Here is a 14389-nt window from a genome sequence, read left to right as displayed (position 1 = left end):
CCAGCATCTCTCTTTGTGCCTGCAAGATAGCTTGAGCCTCGGCGTGATTTAGCTGGTCCGCTAAATCAGCCTCTTGAGGCACAAAAGCAGCTTCTGGACCCTCGTGAAGTGGAGGTTCCTCTGGTTGGGGAGGATCTTGTGGGAGAACGTTCTCTATGTTCTCTCCCTCCATGCTCATACTTAACCTTAAAAATGACAATAAGATAGAATTATTTTATAACCCTAAACAATTAAACTCAACATGGATACTTATCGCATCATTCACTTATACAAACAATATTTAAGCATTTATTTTCGCATCATTTATCATCTCATAAAATTGTACCAACATTTATTATCGCATCATTCACTTATGCAAACAATATTTAAACATTAATTATCGCATAATTTATCATCTCATTTGAAATATACAAACTTGAATCATGGATTGGAGACTTGGATGATATACAAAAATAATAATGTTACAAGTATTCATGTTTAGAAATTCATATTACAAAATTGTCAAGAAAGACCAGTCATTTGTTGGTCTAAATCCTTGGTTTGGATTGAGCTGTATGCCACATCTAGGAGCAATATCAAAAACCCCACAAAAATCAGCAGAATTGCTAGGACGTCTATTCACTTGTGCTGACTTTCCTTGAACCACAGATCGTCGTAGATACCCAATTAAAGCTTCTATAGGTCCAGTATTAGTCGATGGTGCACAAATTTCTATGATCTTTAAGATATGATGAGACATAGCGAGCACATCTTGTGCAACGTCGAAAGGTGGGGGATTGGTGCATAGACACTCTGGAACGACGTGGCAAAATCTTGCAATGGAACTCCACACAGTGTTGGGGCTGTCATTGGTTGGGTAGTGCTCGCTAGTGCTTGTTGGCGTCATCATTTCCCAATCACAAATGCTAGATACTATTCCTCGGATGACTCGGAGAAATGTAGCATAATGTTTTGCGCATGCAAATCATTATGCGGAATTGTTCAAGGGATGGCTGTCGAGTAGTGAGGTCTTTGTGAGAAATTTGGCCAATTATGAAGCGATGTGTTTGACGAGGAAAAACAAGTTGGCCACTTGAATTGCTTGAAGCAGATGCAAACATTAGTTCCAAGGATGATTGTTCTCTCTGAACATTGCGTCTCCGCAATCAAGATTCCATGAAGAGCATGAAGAGATAATTGCAGATATGATTAGTTTACTAAAGTTTGGCATCATCCCTATGCCTTGGTGGCTAAGGTCATCTCAGATCCATTGTATTGGTGCATGTAATGAATAGTGCGAACAAGTGCACTTAAAATATCAAATACATGCTGATGGACCCGTGGAGCTCTAGCAGGCATTTCCGCATCATCTCTGTGTCCCACCAGAGATGGTTGCTTTCCGTCATGTCCAGGTAGGTTAGCCATCTTTCCAAATGATTTCCATCCTAGAATGGAAATATTATCATTGGATTATCATCATGGACTAGACCTATAGCTCCCCCAATGTACGACATCGCCCAGGCATGTGGCTTCCTCCAAGGCTCTGGCCTTCAATGCATCAGTGGGCACAGAAGGCTTCAGCACCTTACATGCATAAATTGTGTGGATCAGATGGAGCGACAAGAAGATTGCACATGCTGACAGTTCCATGTGTGCCTGTGCCCACAGTTGCACTAGGTGTGAATCGAATGTCTCGTCGCGCCGTCTCGCTGAAGTATGGGTCGCATGGGTCTTGCCAGTGGTGACGTTCATGCAGGCCATGTGATGCGGGTGGTGCTTGTGTAGGCGAGAATGAAGGAGATGGAAATCTATCTACTTGTGCAAATAGATTGTGCATTCTTGGTGCAGGCGAGTATGAAGGAGATGGAAATTGGTTTGTGTGTGCGGCAGGAGGCGCAAACAGAGATGCAAAATGTGGGTGTGCATGTGATGGGAGACATGGACCAGGTAGAGGAACTACTTGTGGGTATGGAAGAACTTGGAGAAAAGGGATACGGGGGAAGACAGGCTATGGTGGATGCATTGGTGCGTGTGGCTGCGGTGGATGCAATGCGGCTTGTGACTGGGGCGTGGGTGCATTGATGGTTGTGGCTGCGGTTGTGCTTGGGGGAGTGGGTGCATTGATGGAAGGGAGGATGAGGCAGCTCCTTTGCCTTTGAAACCTCGACACGCATTCTTGATGTACATGACCCTAGCTTCTACAGCAGGACCCTCCCACTTCGTGTCACAGGAGGTGATGTCTTGATCTATTTGACCAAGGCATCGTTGACTCTTCCAACGTGAAGTGGTACATGAACTGGTCTATAGACTCTACTCGAAATACATCTGGATATCGTTCATGCAAGGTCCTCATTCCACGCTCTTCCATTGTCCTAACCAAATTTTGTACACTGCTTTCACCATTGTTGAAAGCTGTCTCAATGATGTCCTGATCAACATTCATTAAGAAGTGTACATTCTCATTTTTTAGCACCTTCCTCTGAGTCTTACTGAGATCACAGGTTGCTGAAACTTCCTCTTCTCACCGGCGTGAGCCATCTAATATGCAATAAGCTGCAACACAGAATTCAAAAAAGAATTCAGTACCAGGTGCGATAAGAAAATGATTAAGCCATAATAATTAACAATGCAAGCAGTTTAAAAAATGACCTAGGTATAACCTCTCCAACTCATGTAACAAACTACAGAAAATCAAAACAAAAAAAATAAGCGTGTAACCATGACTAACCATGGACTTCACCATCTAACACCAGGCTTTAACTGCATCACACAACTATCAAGCGATAGTTGAGTGCCAGACTAAGTGTCTAAGAGCACATCGCATAATATTTAACTTAGACTGCATCACACAACTCTCAAGAGAGAGATGAGTGTCAGAGGAGTAAAAGTTAGCATGGTTAAGGAATTGCGTTATAAAGGGAGTTTGTGAATTTGGCGGGCAAAAAAGAGAAGGGCATTTCAGTTCCCGCCAAAGGAACAACTAAAAACCTTCTACTACTAAAACTCTTAAAACTCTTCATTTTCTTCTTCTTCTTCATCTTCTCTATGCAATCTTCTTCTTCATAGCCATTGATTTCTTACTCTTAGTCTTCATCTTCATTACCCCTTCAAGCTTTTGCTCCTCCATAGCCACCTCCTACCTCCATCGCCATGTCTTCGTTTCCATCTTCCTCCCCTCCATAGCCACATACCTCAGTTCTGATCTCCTCCTCCTCCTCCCCCTCCCACCATGACTGCTGTGACTGTCACCAACGTTACCGTCCTCGACAACCCTGCCCTTTTCCTTAACCCTTTCCAGTTCGAAATCTCCTACGAATGCCTCCTCCCCCTCGCCGATGGTACTCCCCGCTCTTTGCTCTTCCATCTCGCTTTTTCATGCTTCTTTTCCTGAAAATTCGCTCCTCATTTCCCTTTCCTCTTGGTCCTTTTCGTAGATTTGGAGTGGAAGCTTATCTACGTCGGTTCGGCTGAGGATGAGAAGTATGATCAGTTGCTGGAGAGCGTTCTCGTAGGCCCTGTGAACGTAGGCAATTACCGGTTCGTTTTCCAGGTGCGTTATTTGGTGCCTTTCCCTGCTCTTCTTGTGAAAGAGCTGCATCGCAGGTTTTGTTCTGCTCGCTCAATCGCTTCTTCCTTCCAGGCTGACCCTCCAGATCCCACTAAAATCCCCGAGGAGGACATCGTTGGGGTCACTGTGCTTTTGTTGACGTGCTCCTACATGGGGCAGGAGTTCGTTCGCGTGGGATACTACGTCAACAACGAGTACGATGATGAGAAGCTCAGGGAAGAACCGCCAGCCAAGGTTATCATTGATCAAGTACAACGGAACATACTAGCTGACAAGCCAAGGGTCACAAAGTTCCCCATCGTTTTCCAGTCCGACGCGTCCGAATCCCCCCCTCCCCCGCTGGTAGAAGACAGCGAGCCCGCCAGTGCGTGCTTAAAGCTTCGGGGAGACAGTCTTCTTGGGCAAGAACCCACCGCAACATGATAATACTTCCCCTAAACAATGAGATGACAGAATCTGGCCACAGCTTTGCCGGCCGGTCCAATTGTTCGTAGGTAGGTATCAAAAACGGCATCTTGCTTTTGTACAGTAGTCAAAAAGCTGGTTTCCTTGGTTGTATATTCTTAACTTGCACCCATGTGCGTGAGTTCATGCACGCTTGCACAACTGAAGGAAACCTTTGATGGGCTAAGTTTCACGACTGTTTTGTTCCAATAACCTTGAAACATCTCAGAATTCCTTTTTCAAGAAAAAAGATCTAGGATGAAAAGTGTCGTCATGTATCGCTTTATCACTTCATTCTGAATTTTAACTGACAGAATGCTTCAGATTTGAAAGGTACATGGGTGAAGTATGGGCCAATGAACACGTAAGTTTGTGTTATAATGCAGTCTCTATTTCTGGCAAAATCATCCATATATGGCAAAACTTGCGTGACGAATTTCTTTCGAAATAGCTTTTCCTGTACGTATAGTTTTTTAACAAAGCAGTGTTTATTGGAGAGGATTGTATACTTGTTTGAACGTAGCAATTCAGGTGCATAAGATATGAGAGTGGAAATATTGTAGATTTTAGAACAACTGTTTTCTTCTTTTGAGGAAATTTCTTCAGGTGAAAAAATTGTGCACTGAGGCATATCACATTATCTAGCTAATATCTTTTAGGCCTGACTCTTTCTGGTATTCCTATCTCTAAACGTCTTGCAGTAGGACTACTCATTAACTCCAAACTTCTACACCGGGCAAGTGCAAGGAGGTCCACCTATAGCTGGAGTTGTCGTCATTGTATGCCAGGCCAAGAACGTTCTGGTACTAGAAATAGATCCCCCTGGAATGAAATGGATGCTGGCTTCTCCGATTGGTTAGGCTATGTCAATGGTGCTAAAGGATGAATAGAGATGGCTTTTCTGAAAATATGTAACACCTGGATAAGATAACTCAAACGAAGAGGTCTTTCTAGGTTGGAGAGGATCTTACCCTGAGAACTTCAGGGATGGGCGTAGTTATTTCAAAGATGGGAACTTTCAAGCAAACGATGTAGCTCAGATAAATTTAAGTACCAGGAACAACAATATTTGGATCTTGAGAGCAGTATTTGGAACTTGATATTCATAGCTAGCAGTGGTTTTGAAAATGACTGAGGAGGTTCCCACAAGGCCTCGCCTAATCCAATGTTCAATTTTGGAACAATATCCATGAGTCTTGTGATAACCAGTGTGTTGTGGCAGCAGCTGAATGGATTTGAGGCGTCTGATGTAGCTCTTGGCATTTTACAAACTTAGCCCAAGTGGCAAGACCCAGTTTTCGTGGAAAACTAATTGGAACAGAGCTTTTGCAATCTTTATGAAATATATGGATTGCATATCAAATTTCATGTGACATCTCCTGCCTGTGTACCAGGGTCCCCCCTTCTGACAGAGCACCCAGTTGGGGAGGATGGTCACCAATCTAGATTATGTATCAAATGGTGGCTCAAATACAAGGGTTTTAATCAACCTGCAGAGGTTATAAGTAGCCTTTGAAACCAAATGCTCAGCTGCATTACTTGCCCAGGCAAGTTCTTATGAGAATACTGGCCCAGAGTTAGTCTTTTGAAAGTGATGAGTGTATTGACAATATTGATTTGTTATAGACATTTTGCATTCCAAAATGCTTGTATAGATTATGGTGCATTCTCTTTAAAGTGTGAATAGCTGCAGCTCAATCTGTATAACACCACGTTTGTGCATAATGTTTTGCTGGCGATCAGTGGAAGCAAGGGCACCCATGAAATCATATTTCCTGTTGTGCATCATTTGGAGGACTTGTCTAACCTCTCTGACTTTAAACATACATAAGTAGGCAAAAAATGAAAGGTTTTGCAAATGTCGAATATTTAAAATGCACAAAATTTGAAGGCCTTTTTTCCTGGTTTAATAAGAAATTAAAATTGGAAGATTGGATACATTCTGGTCTTTTAAAGGTATACTTTTCTCCTGGTGTTCCAGAAAAAATATAAGTCTGTCAGCATGAGACCTGACTTATGTTGTGGAGGACAAAGAGGAAAAACATTTACTAGGCCTGCTAAGCCCCATTGTGTGGGGAAGTTGTTGTCAGGGTGGGTCGTGTTGAGAAACTAATGTGTGGAGTTCCTCTCCCTCCTATGGTCAATTTGTTTCAGGTACCTTCCCTGACCAAGTGAGATTGTGGTCAGTATGAAGATTTTCTCATGCAGTTTTGGAGCCATTAAAGGAGAACTTTGAGGAGGCTGTGTGGAGGACAAGGATGGAATATGAGGAGGCCATCTAGGGAGAAATATGAAGCTAGCTGAGGTGCCTGCTTGCATTCCTACTTGTAATTGGGGGAGGGTGAAACGGCATCGTTAGCAACTGGTGGTTCCCCTGTTCCCCAGTGAGAATCTTGGGATTTGCCACTCTTCTTCACACCACCGAGTCGAAGACTGGAGAGGCCATGGGTAAATTCCCTTGATATCGATTGGGGCAGCTTCAAGTACGTGTTGATCCAGTCTCTTACTAGCTGTCCGAGAGCTCAGGCCAAATCCAGTCTGTTTTCAGAAATTGTTATCCTTGCAAATTACATTACTCAATGGCTTTAGCCGCTTTACATAAGAGGGCCCGCATAGTGTTACTCTGTTCTCCATGTATGTTTCGGCCTCCATCAGGGCATTCCCAAGCAACTGGTCTACCAGACATAGGAGTTGCTGCAAAATAGCAAGGCAGCTGCTGCATTGTCGGGGGTGGATTATTTATAATATGGTGGACAATTTCACCACTTTTAGTTGCAAAGGCCACCTGTTGCCCATCTGCTATCTGCAGTACTATGGTCAAATGCTCGAGTTGCACACCTATAGGCGCACACGTCCGATATTGGATCAAAATTGTCGTCCATAAATGCTTGCTAGTACCAGAGGGGATACATTGGGTGGTCAACCCTTCTTCATCCGGTATATATAGAGGCCTAGGGGGAGCTGCTTCTTACAAGGGCCCTTATCCTTTCAATAGATAACTCAGGGTATCTTGAGTCAACCTGCTCACTTGTATCCTGCCCTATATGATCAAAATGGCGAGGAGGGTAGTTGTCTCCTTATTTAAGAATTTGAGGGGAGAAGTCTGTGCTCTCCTATCAAAATGACTTACCCTTGTGCTCATTTGAGACTCAAGATCCAGTAATAATAGTGCTTGGGCAGTGGTTTGTATGCTATCCTATAAGCTGATAATGCGCAAGGCAACTTTGCATCCCAATCTCTGCGATTCGTGTTGACAGTATTAGTTAGTACGGCTTTGAGAGTTTTCATGGTGGACTCGGCTTGTTCATTACAATGTGGATGGTATGTTATAGCCACCTAGTGTACCACCATAAACTCTTTGGTGAACAATTTGAATACTTCATTCATAAAATGAGTGCCTTGATGATTGACAAACTCAATCTAGCAAAAATATCTGTACATAATATTTTCAAAAAGGAACTTGGCTGTTGTCCGGGTTATCTTTAACAGTTTTAGACTCATCCTATTTAGTGGCATAATCAGTTTTAGACTCATCCCATTTAGTGGCATAATCGGTGGCAACAGTGATGTATTTATTGTGATTAGCTGTAGTTTCAAAAAGGACCAATGAAGTCAAGGCCCTAATGTTGAAAAGCTTCCCGTGCAAAGCGCATGATCCGGAGGTAGCATGCAGTGACAAGCATCACATTGAACACAATGGGCATGTACTTCTTTAAGTAGAGTACACCATAATCCATCTTGTAACACTTTTTGAGCAGAAGGTAACATCCCTTGACAAGCATCACACTATAATCAATCTTGTAACACTTTTTGAGCAGGGAGGTCTCTAGCAAAATGACATCCAACAGGCCCTTATGAGCTTCATGAAGTACTGTAGCTCTTTCGAGTGGCAACACCCATCTACGTAGGATTCCATCTACACCCTGACGATACAGTTACCCACCTGTTAAGTTGAATTTCCAAGCCTTCATAGCTAACGGCCTGTGCTCATTCTTTGTCATATGCTCAAGAGAAGTTCATTGTGAGAGAGAGTGGAGCGATTCATTATCCTTGGCTCAGTAAAATCAACTGCAAATGAATTGGCATATGGTAATTCTGTGGTTACACATTTATCACTCGTTGATGTTGGTGGATGGAATTTTCACGTTTAGGATAATCTGGAAGTTAAATTCCTGAAGCAACCACATCCACCTTATCAATCTGATCTGAATCATTGTTTTGTTATTAAGGTATAATAAGGCTTGATGATCAAAATAGAAAATGAAAAGATTTTCAAGTTTATAGTGTCTCAATTCCTACACACTATAAACCATGCCAAGTGCTTCTCGCTTGATTGTGCTATAGTTGTACCCGGGTTGAGTCGTCAGCCTGCTTGCGTAATCAACCGGATAATCCATCTTTTGATTTGGTTGTGCTAGTATAATCCCAATTGCATAACCAAAAGCATCCACATGAACATGAAAGTGACATCCCATCTTGGCTGCCTAAGAATGGGGGTTTTAGAAGCATGCTTCCTTAGTGTATGAAGGCATTAGACACCTCAGGGATACATTGAAATGTCATATCCTTATTAAGTTCATACAAAGGCGCTAATTTTTTAGCACAATCTTGTTCTATAAAAAATGATAAAACCAAGAAAAGACCTCAATTGAGTTAACATTTCAGGCTTGGGCATTCTTTCTATTTCTTGAATCTTACCTAGCTCAGTTCTGATGCCTTCCTTACAAATCACATGAATAAGCAAAACACCAACTTAGAAACGTAATACACTTTTGGCAGGTTTCAAGGAAATATCAACTTGTCTACATCTATCAAATACTTTCCTCAAATAAAGTAAATAAACAAATACAACCGAGTATACATAGAAGTCATTCAGGTAAATAGCGTTGAGCTCGATCTGGTAGTCTTTGAAAGTCTCCACCATACACCTTTGGAAGGTAGATGGCACATTTTTGAGCCCAAATGGCATGACCTTTGTTTAGTAATAAAGACGGTTTTAGTTTGATCCTTGGGTGCAACATAAATTTGATTATAACCACTATAGCCATCCATTAATGAGTACATCTCTTGTCCTACAACTTTGTCAAGTATACCATCTGTGAATGGGATAGGAAATGGATCTGATATAGTTTGGGCATTCAGCTTCCCATAATCCACACATACTCCGAGTTTCCCATTCTTCTTAGGCACTACTACAATACGAAATAGTTGATTACTTATGTCAATTGCATAAATGAATACAGCTTGTATGAGTTTATTTAGCTCGTGTTTTGCATAATTAGGATTCATTTTGTACCTTTGTTGGCTTGATGGTTTTGCATTTGGTACCACTGGAATTCTATGTTGATAGACCTCTGAGGGAAACCGTTTCAAATCAATATAACTCCAAGCAAAAACATCTCTGTAATGTATGAATAAATCTTTATCTACTTGAAGCTGGTCACCAATTGCATGGGTACCGGTAACAATTGTTTTTGGCTCCTCCTTTGTCTGCAGACTCAATTCTTGTGTTGATTCTCGAACTAACTGTTTAGAACCAAGCTGAGTGTTTGTTAGCCTTGACTCGGCTGAGTCTTTGTTTTGTTCACCTACTATATCTTCAGTGAAATTGCTTGGATAAAGATTCCAATGTGTGGCTATTCTATCATCTTGACTCCCATTGCCTGCCAAATGTTGGAGTTCCATCAGTTGAGTTTCAACAGTGTTGAGAGTTCACGCTCAACATCATGTGATCATATGTGCATAGCACCATCATGTGATCATATGTGCATAGCATTAACCCAATAGCATGCTATAAAGGAAAGGGTTAGATGCCCTAACCCTAACCCTAACCCTAAATGGGTTTGTATATATTCTACATTTTCAACTAAATCTAATGTACAATTACTCATTTGTGGTGTGCTCTCTAGTTGTGCCCTCTCTCCTCATCTCCACTCTTCTCCTCTCCCCTCTTCATATTTTGTCATGGTATCAGAGCTCCCTTGCCTTCCCTTAGGCATTGCAATTCTTGAGAGTGCGAGAGAGATTGTGAGATTGAGAGTTCTCTTGAGTGTTCTCCGTGAGAGTCCACTTTCGGTGAGAGATCTTCATCCATCCTTTGTGAGAAATTTCCGTCCATAGGATTTTCGTTGATCTCTTTCAAGAGTTTTCTGTGAGAGAGTGAAAGCCCTTGTTTTGTCAAGGTGACAAGCCCTCCCTTTGAGGCATCTTCTTCTCATTAAGAGTTTATCTAGTAGAGCTTCTCTCTCCGATTTGAGATAGAACACTCATGATTCTGATTTTTAGAACTTGAGTTATGTTCATTTTAGTGTTTCTCCTTCTTTGCATTCTTTGAGTGATTGTAAGCTTGGGTTTTTAGATCTTCTAAAAGGTTTAAGGGGCCATGTGGTGTGTGTGTATGTGTGAGATTTCTCTATAAGGTCGAGTATTCTCAACAGATTATCTGCCACATCATTCTCCACTTGGCAAATACATCATCACACCATGTTAGCATCCACGTGGCACATGCCACATCATCAGTGACATGTCACATGCCATATCACTGTGCCATGTCATCTGGCCAAGTCGTTTGCCACATCAGCTACCACATCAGCATGACCATGTCATCAACTGACATCATCAGTTGCCCTGTCATCAGTGCCCAGTCAGCCTATGCCACCTCATCAGTGCCACGTGGCACACTGACCCTATGCCAGCACACAAAGTGCTCCACCAGCACTGCATGTGTGACCACTCCTGCCACATCAGCATAGGGCTCCACATGCACAGTCCATGCTAGGCAAAGTCACTGGATGTGAACCCCTGACTGCCGCATCATCATTGAGCACATTTGCACTCCTTTTGCCCCTCCACCTAGATCAAGTTGTATCTCTTGATCCATGAAGAATTTGAGGGCGCTCCAAAAAGGAAAATCAATCAATTTTTTGTGCTCTACGCACTTGTCACATAACGTGCACATTTTGGTGCAAGTTATACTCACTTTTGAGCCTCGCCAACAAATCCACTTCCTACATGCACATCAGTCTCTACTTCGACGCATTTGACCCAACACTTAAAAAGAACAAAAGTATTTGATGTTCTTGAATCGATTGAAGGTCGGTATAGATCTAGATTAGAGTAGACTAGATCGCCATAGAGGGGACACTTTGAATCTCCACAAGTTGCCAATCTAAGCCATGCCTGAAATTCCCAACTAGTTCATACTCGGAGTCAGTCCATATGCTCACATACACTTTCACATCATCATGTTACCTGAAACTTGACGTTACATCAGTTCAATAAGTAGAGTTCACAGTGTTCAGATGCATTGCCGATTATTCAGTGGGAAGATAGCACATGATTTGATTTCACACACACATGCCATCATTGTAAAGCCTATTCGGCTATTTATGGCATTGTGCACATCATTTCAGCCTTGTAAAACCTCTTGTCTATTCCTAGCATCATTTGCCACAAGCCTTGTAATTCAAATCGGATTATATGTTGCAGTTTTATCGTCACCGATAGTTCATATTTCACTTGCCACAGTCAGTGTTTTGCAGTTGATTCAAACAGTGATTTTCATGTCACTTTGAGTACATTTCTTGCACCATGTCTAAGACTAGCAACCTCAATTTGGAGGCATTTGCTAAGCTAGACAACTCCAATTACGGCACATGGAAATATCGAAAGGAGACCATTATTGTACTTTAGGACAAACGGGAGTATGTCGATGGATCTACACCTAGACCATTAGACGATCCATCCATCAGTAGCTCTACTCCACCTGTTGTCACAACACCAACAGCACGATCTATAGCTACACAAATAGTTTGCGCACCTGTAGCAGATCCTGCCATTGCTCGAGCTCAGGCCAACTGGGATAAGAAAGATAAGTACGCATATCATCTGATCAATCAGAATGTGTAAGATGTCATGCTAGGACACCTCATTGGAGGTATCACAAACCGTGCAAGCCGCATGCTAGGGTGAAGCCAAAGAGATATCGATGACCTTTAAAGGCATGAACATGGAGGAGTTGGCTACCAACCTGTCGAATCAACTGAGCCAAAGAGGTAGCCAGGACCTCTAAAGCCATGAACATGGAGGGGTTGGCTACCAACCTGTTGAATAGCTGAGCCAATAGTTGAAAGGAGGAACAATGAAGGAAGTCCCCAACAACCCTCATCTATTTTCAAGGCATGATAATGTGCAATATGGGATATGTATAGGAAGCCATCTCACCAATGAGTACCCTCACCTTAGGGTAAGGCTTGCACTATATTGTGGCCAGGAAAAGTCATGATATGTTGCAATGTCATTATATCAAGGTGTGTCCTCAACCCATGTATTAGCCAAGGCCACAACTATCTCAACATGCACCATTTAATTTGGTGCAATTGTCCATTCAAAGTACAATACCTATCAACCGAAGGCAATTTAGGGAAGAGAATGCTTCATCATGGTCTAAATTTTTGCTTTTAAAAGCCACTGGTCATTCCTTTTATAAAGTACCACACCAACAGCAAAGTCATTGACGTCACGAATGGTTCATTGGGATCCACTACCTTTAAGACAGGAGCACATGCTATAGCCACTTTTAATTTCTCAAAACTATTCTTTTGAGGTTCATGCCATATGAACGTACTTACCTTCCCCTTAAGCTCGTCGTCATTGGAACAAAAATCTTAGCATAATCTTGAATGAATCTCCTATAAAAGCCAAAAAAACCTAAGAAAGTTTTCAATTCTTGTAGATTTGTGGGATGAGGCCAATGCATCATGGTTGGCTACAGTGAAGAAAGAAAAACATACAAGTTGTATGATCCAATCAACTGCAAGGTCATTATCTCCAAAGATGCAATCTTTGATGAGGAATCAAAATGGAAGACCTCAAACACACAAGAGATAGACGCACCGATTTCACAGTCATCTACACAAAATATTGATGAAGAAGAGCTAGAATTGCCAAAAACACCCCAAGCAAAGCCACAACAGTTGAGGCGGTCTACTAGGGAAGACAGACCACCAGCTAGATTGACATATGCTTAGAAAGGCAAAGCAATTCAGGTTGAAAACACCAACTATGCTTTTATGACTACCATCATGGCTACAGAAGAGCCAGTGTACTTTGAAGACGCACTAGACAAGCTAGAATGGCAAACTGCTATGAATGAAGAAATGGATGCTTTGTATAAGAATAATACTTGGGAATTATGCGACCTTCCACCTAAATGGGTTTGTATATATTCTACATTTTCAACTAAATCTAGTGTATAGTTAGTCATTTGTGGTGTGCTCTCTAGGTGTGCCCTCTCTCCTCATCTCCACTCTTCTCCTCTCCCCTCTTAATATTTTGTCACCTCTCTCATGATTACTCCCTCTCCCGGTCTCTATCTACTGCACTAGCTGTGCTCCATTGTCTAAAGCACCTTGCCACTTCTCGCTCTTCGTGCCTATCGCTAATCCCATCACCCCTTGAAATCACTGTCTACTCCCCTGCTACTACGTCCTCCCATGTAGCATTCGCAGTGTTGTGCTATTGGCCCTTCGCCCACCCATGCCCCGAGGTAACCTCACACTATAGAATTACAGCTTTCGTGCTCCCCCAAACCAGTTTGCATCCCTTCTTGCAGTCTCTGGCTGCTCAAGCTTTGGTACCCTTGCTACCTATACCTATTGCCACAACCTGATCTCGCTTTGATTCTCATGACCTTTCACTTTAAGCTTCTCCCTGATAGCTAGTGATACTGCCCCATCACATCAGCTATGAGACTCGTGTCCACTCTCAAAATTGTGCCCGTCATGTATCTTCATGGAATGGACTCAGCTTTATTATGTTCAAACCCCTTCTTATCACTCTTCTAATTTACTCCTTTCTTACATGCTCGCCCCCACCCTTGTTATTTAATTTTTTTCACTTCTTTCCTTACTGATTTATCCTCTCCCCCCCCCCCCCCCAAAAAAAAACAACCTTTTTTATTTTCATTACTTTTTATAATAAACATCTTTAAATTGATTTTCCCCTTCTTTTCATTTAAGTTTACTCGTATTCCCTTCCCCCCCTTCCCCTTCTTTATATACAGTCTCCCCCTCTCCCCTTTTTTCCCTTCACTTCCCCTCTAACTTGCCATGATCCTAACCTACCTTTCCCCCTATAATCCTCCCAAACAAAATATGAAGAGGGCAGAGGAGAAGAGTGGAGATGAGGAGAGAGGGCACAGCTAGAGAGCACACCACAAATGACTAACTATACACTAGATTTAGTTGAAAATGTAGAATATATACAAACCCATGGAGGGTTAGGGTTAGGGGATCTGACCCTTTCCTTTATGGCACTCTATAAGGTTAGTGCTCTGCACATATGATCACGTGATGGTGCTATGCACACATGATCACATGATGTTGAGCGTGAACTCTC

The 14389-nt window shown here is 42.3% G+C and overlaps 1 protein-coding gene across 1 annotated transcript; it reads left to right on the top strand.

Annotated features, from left to right (window-relative positions):
• Positions 1-2998: 2998 nt before the first annotated feature.
• LOC147900324 (putative histone chaperone ASF1A) lies at positions 2999-4352 on the top strand. Its single transcript, XM_087377043.1, has 3 exons — positions 2999-3317; positions 3414-3529; positions 3620-4352. Exons 1-3 carry the CDS (start codon positions 3209-3211, stop codon positions 3968-3970), a joined length of 576 nt encoding a protein of 191 aa, XP_087233169.1. The 5' UTR covers positions 2999-3208; the 3' UTR covers positions 3971-4352.
• The last annotated feature ends 10037 nt before the right edge of the window (positions 4353-14389 follow it).

This window comes from Dipteris shenzhenensis, chromosome 7 (assembly GCF_047967505.1).
Source record: "Dipteris shenzhenensis isolate YYH24624 ecotype China chromosome 7, Dip_SZ_1.0, whole genome shotgun sequence".
Taxonomy (NCBI): domain Eukaryota; kingdom Viridiplantae; phylum Streptophyta; class Polypodiopsida; order Gleicheniales; family Dipteridaceae; genus Dipteris; species Dipteris shenzhenensis.
This window is presented reverse-complemented; position numbering and strand designations above follow the sequence as displayed.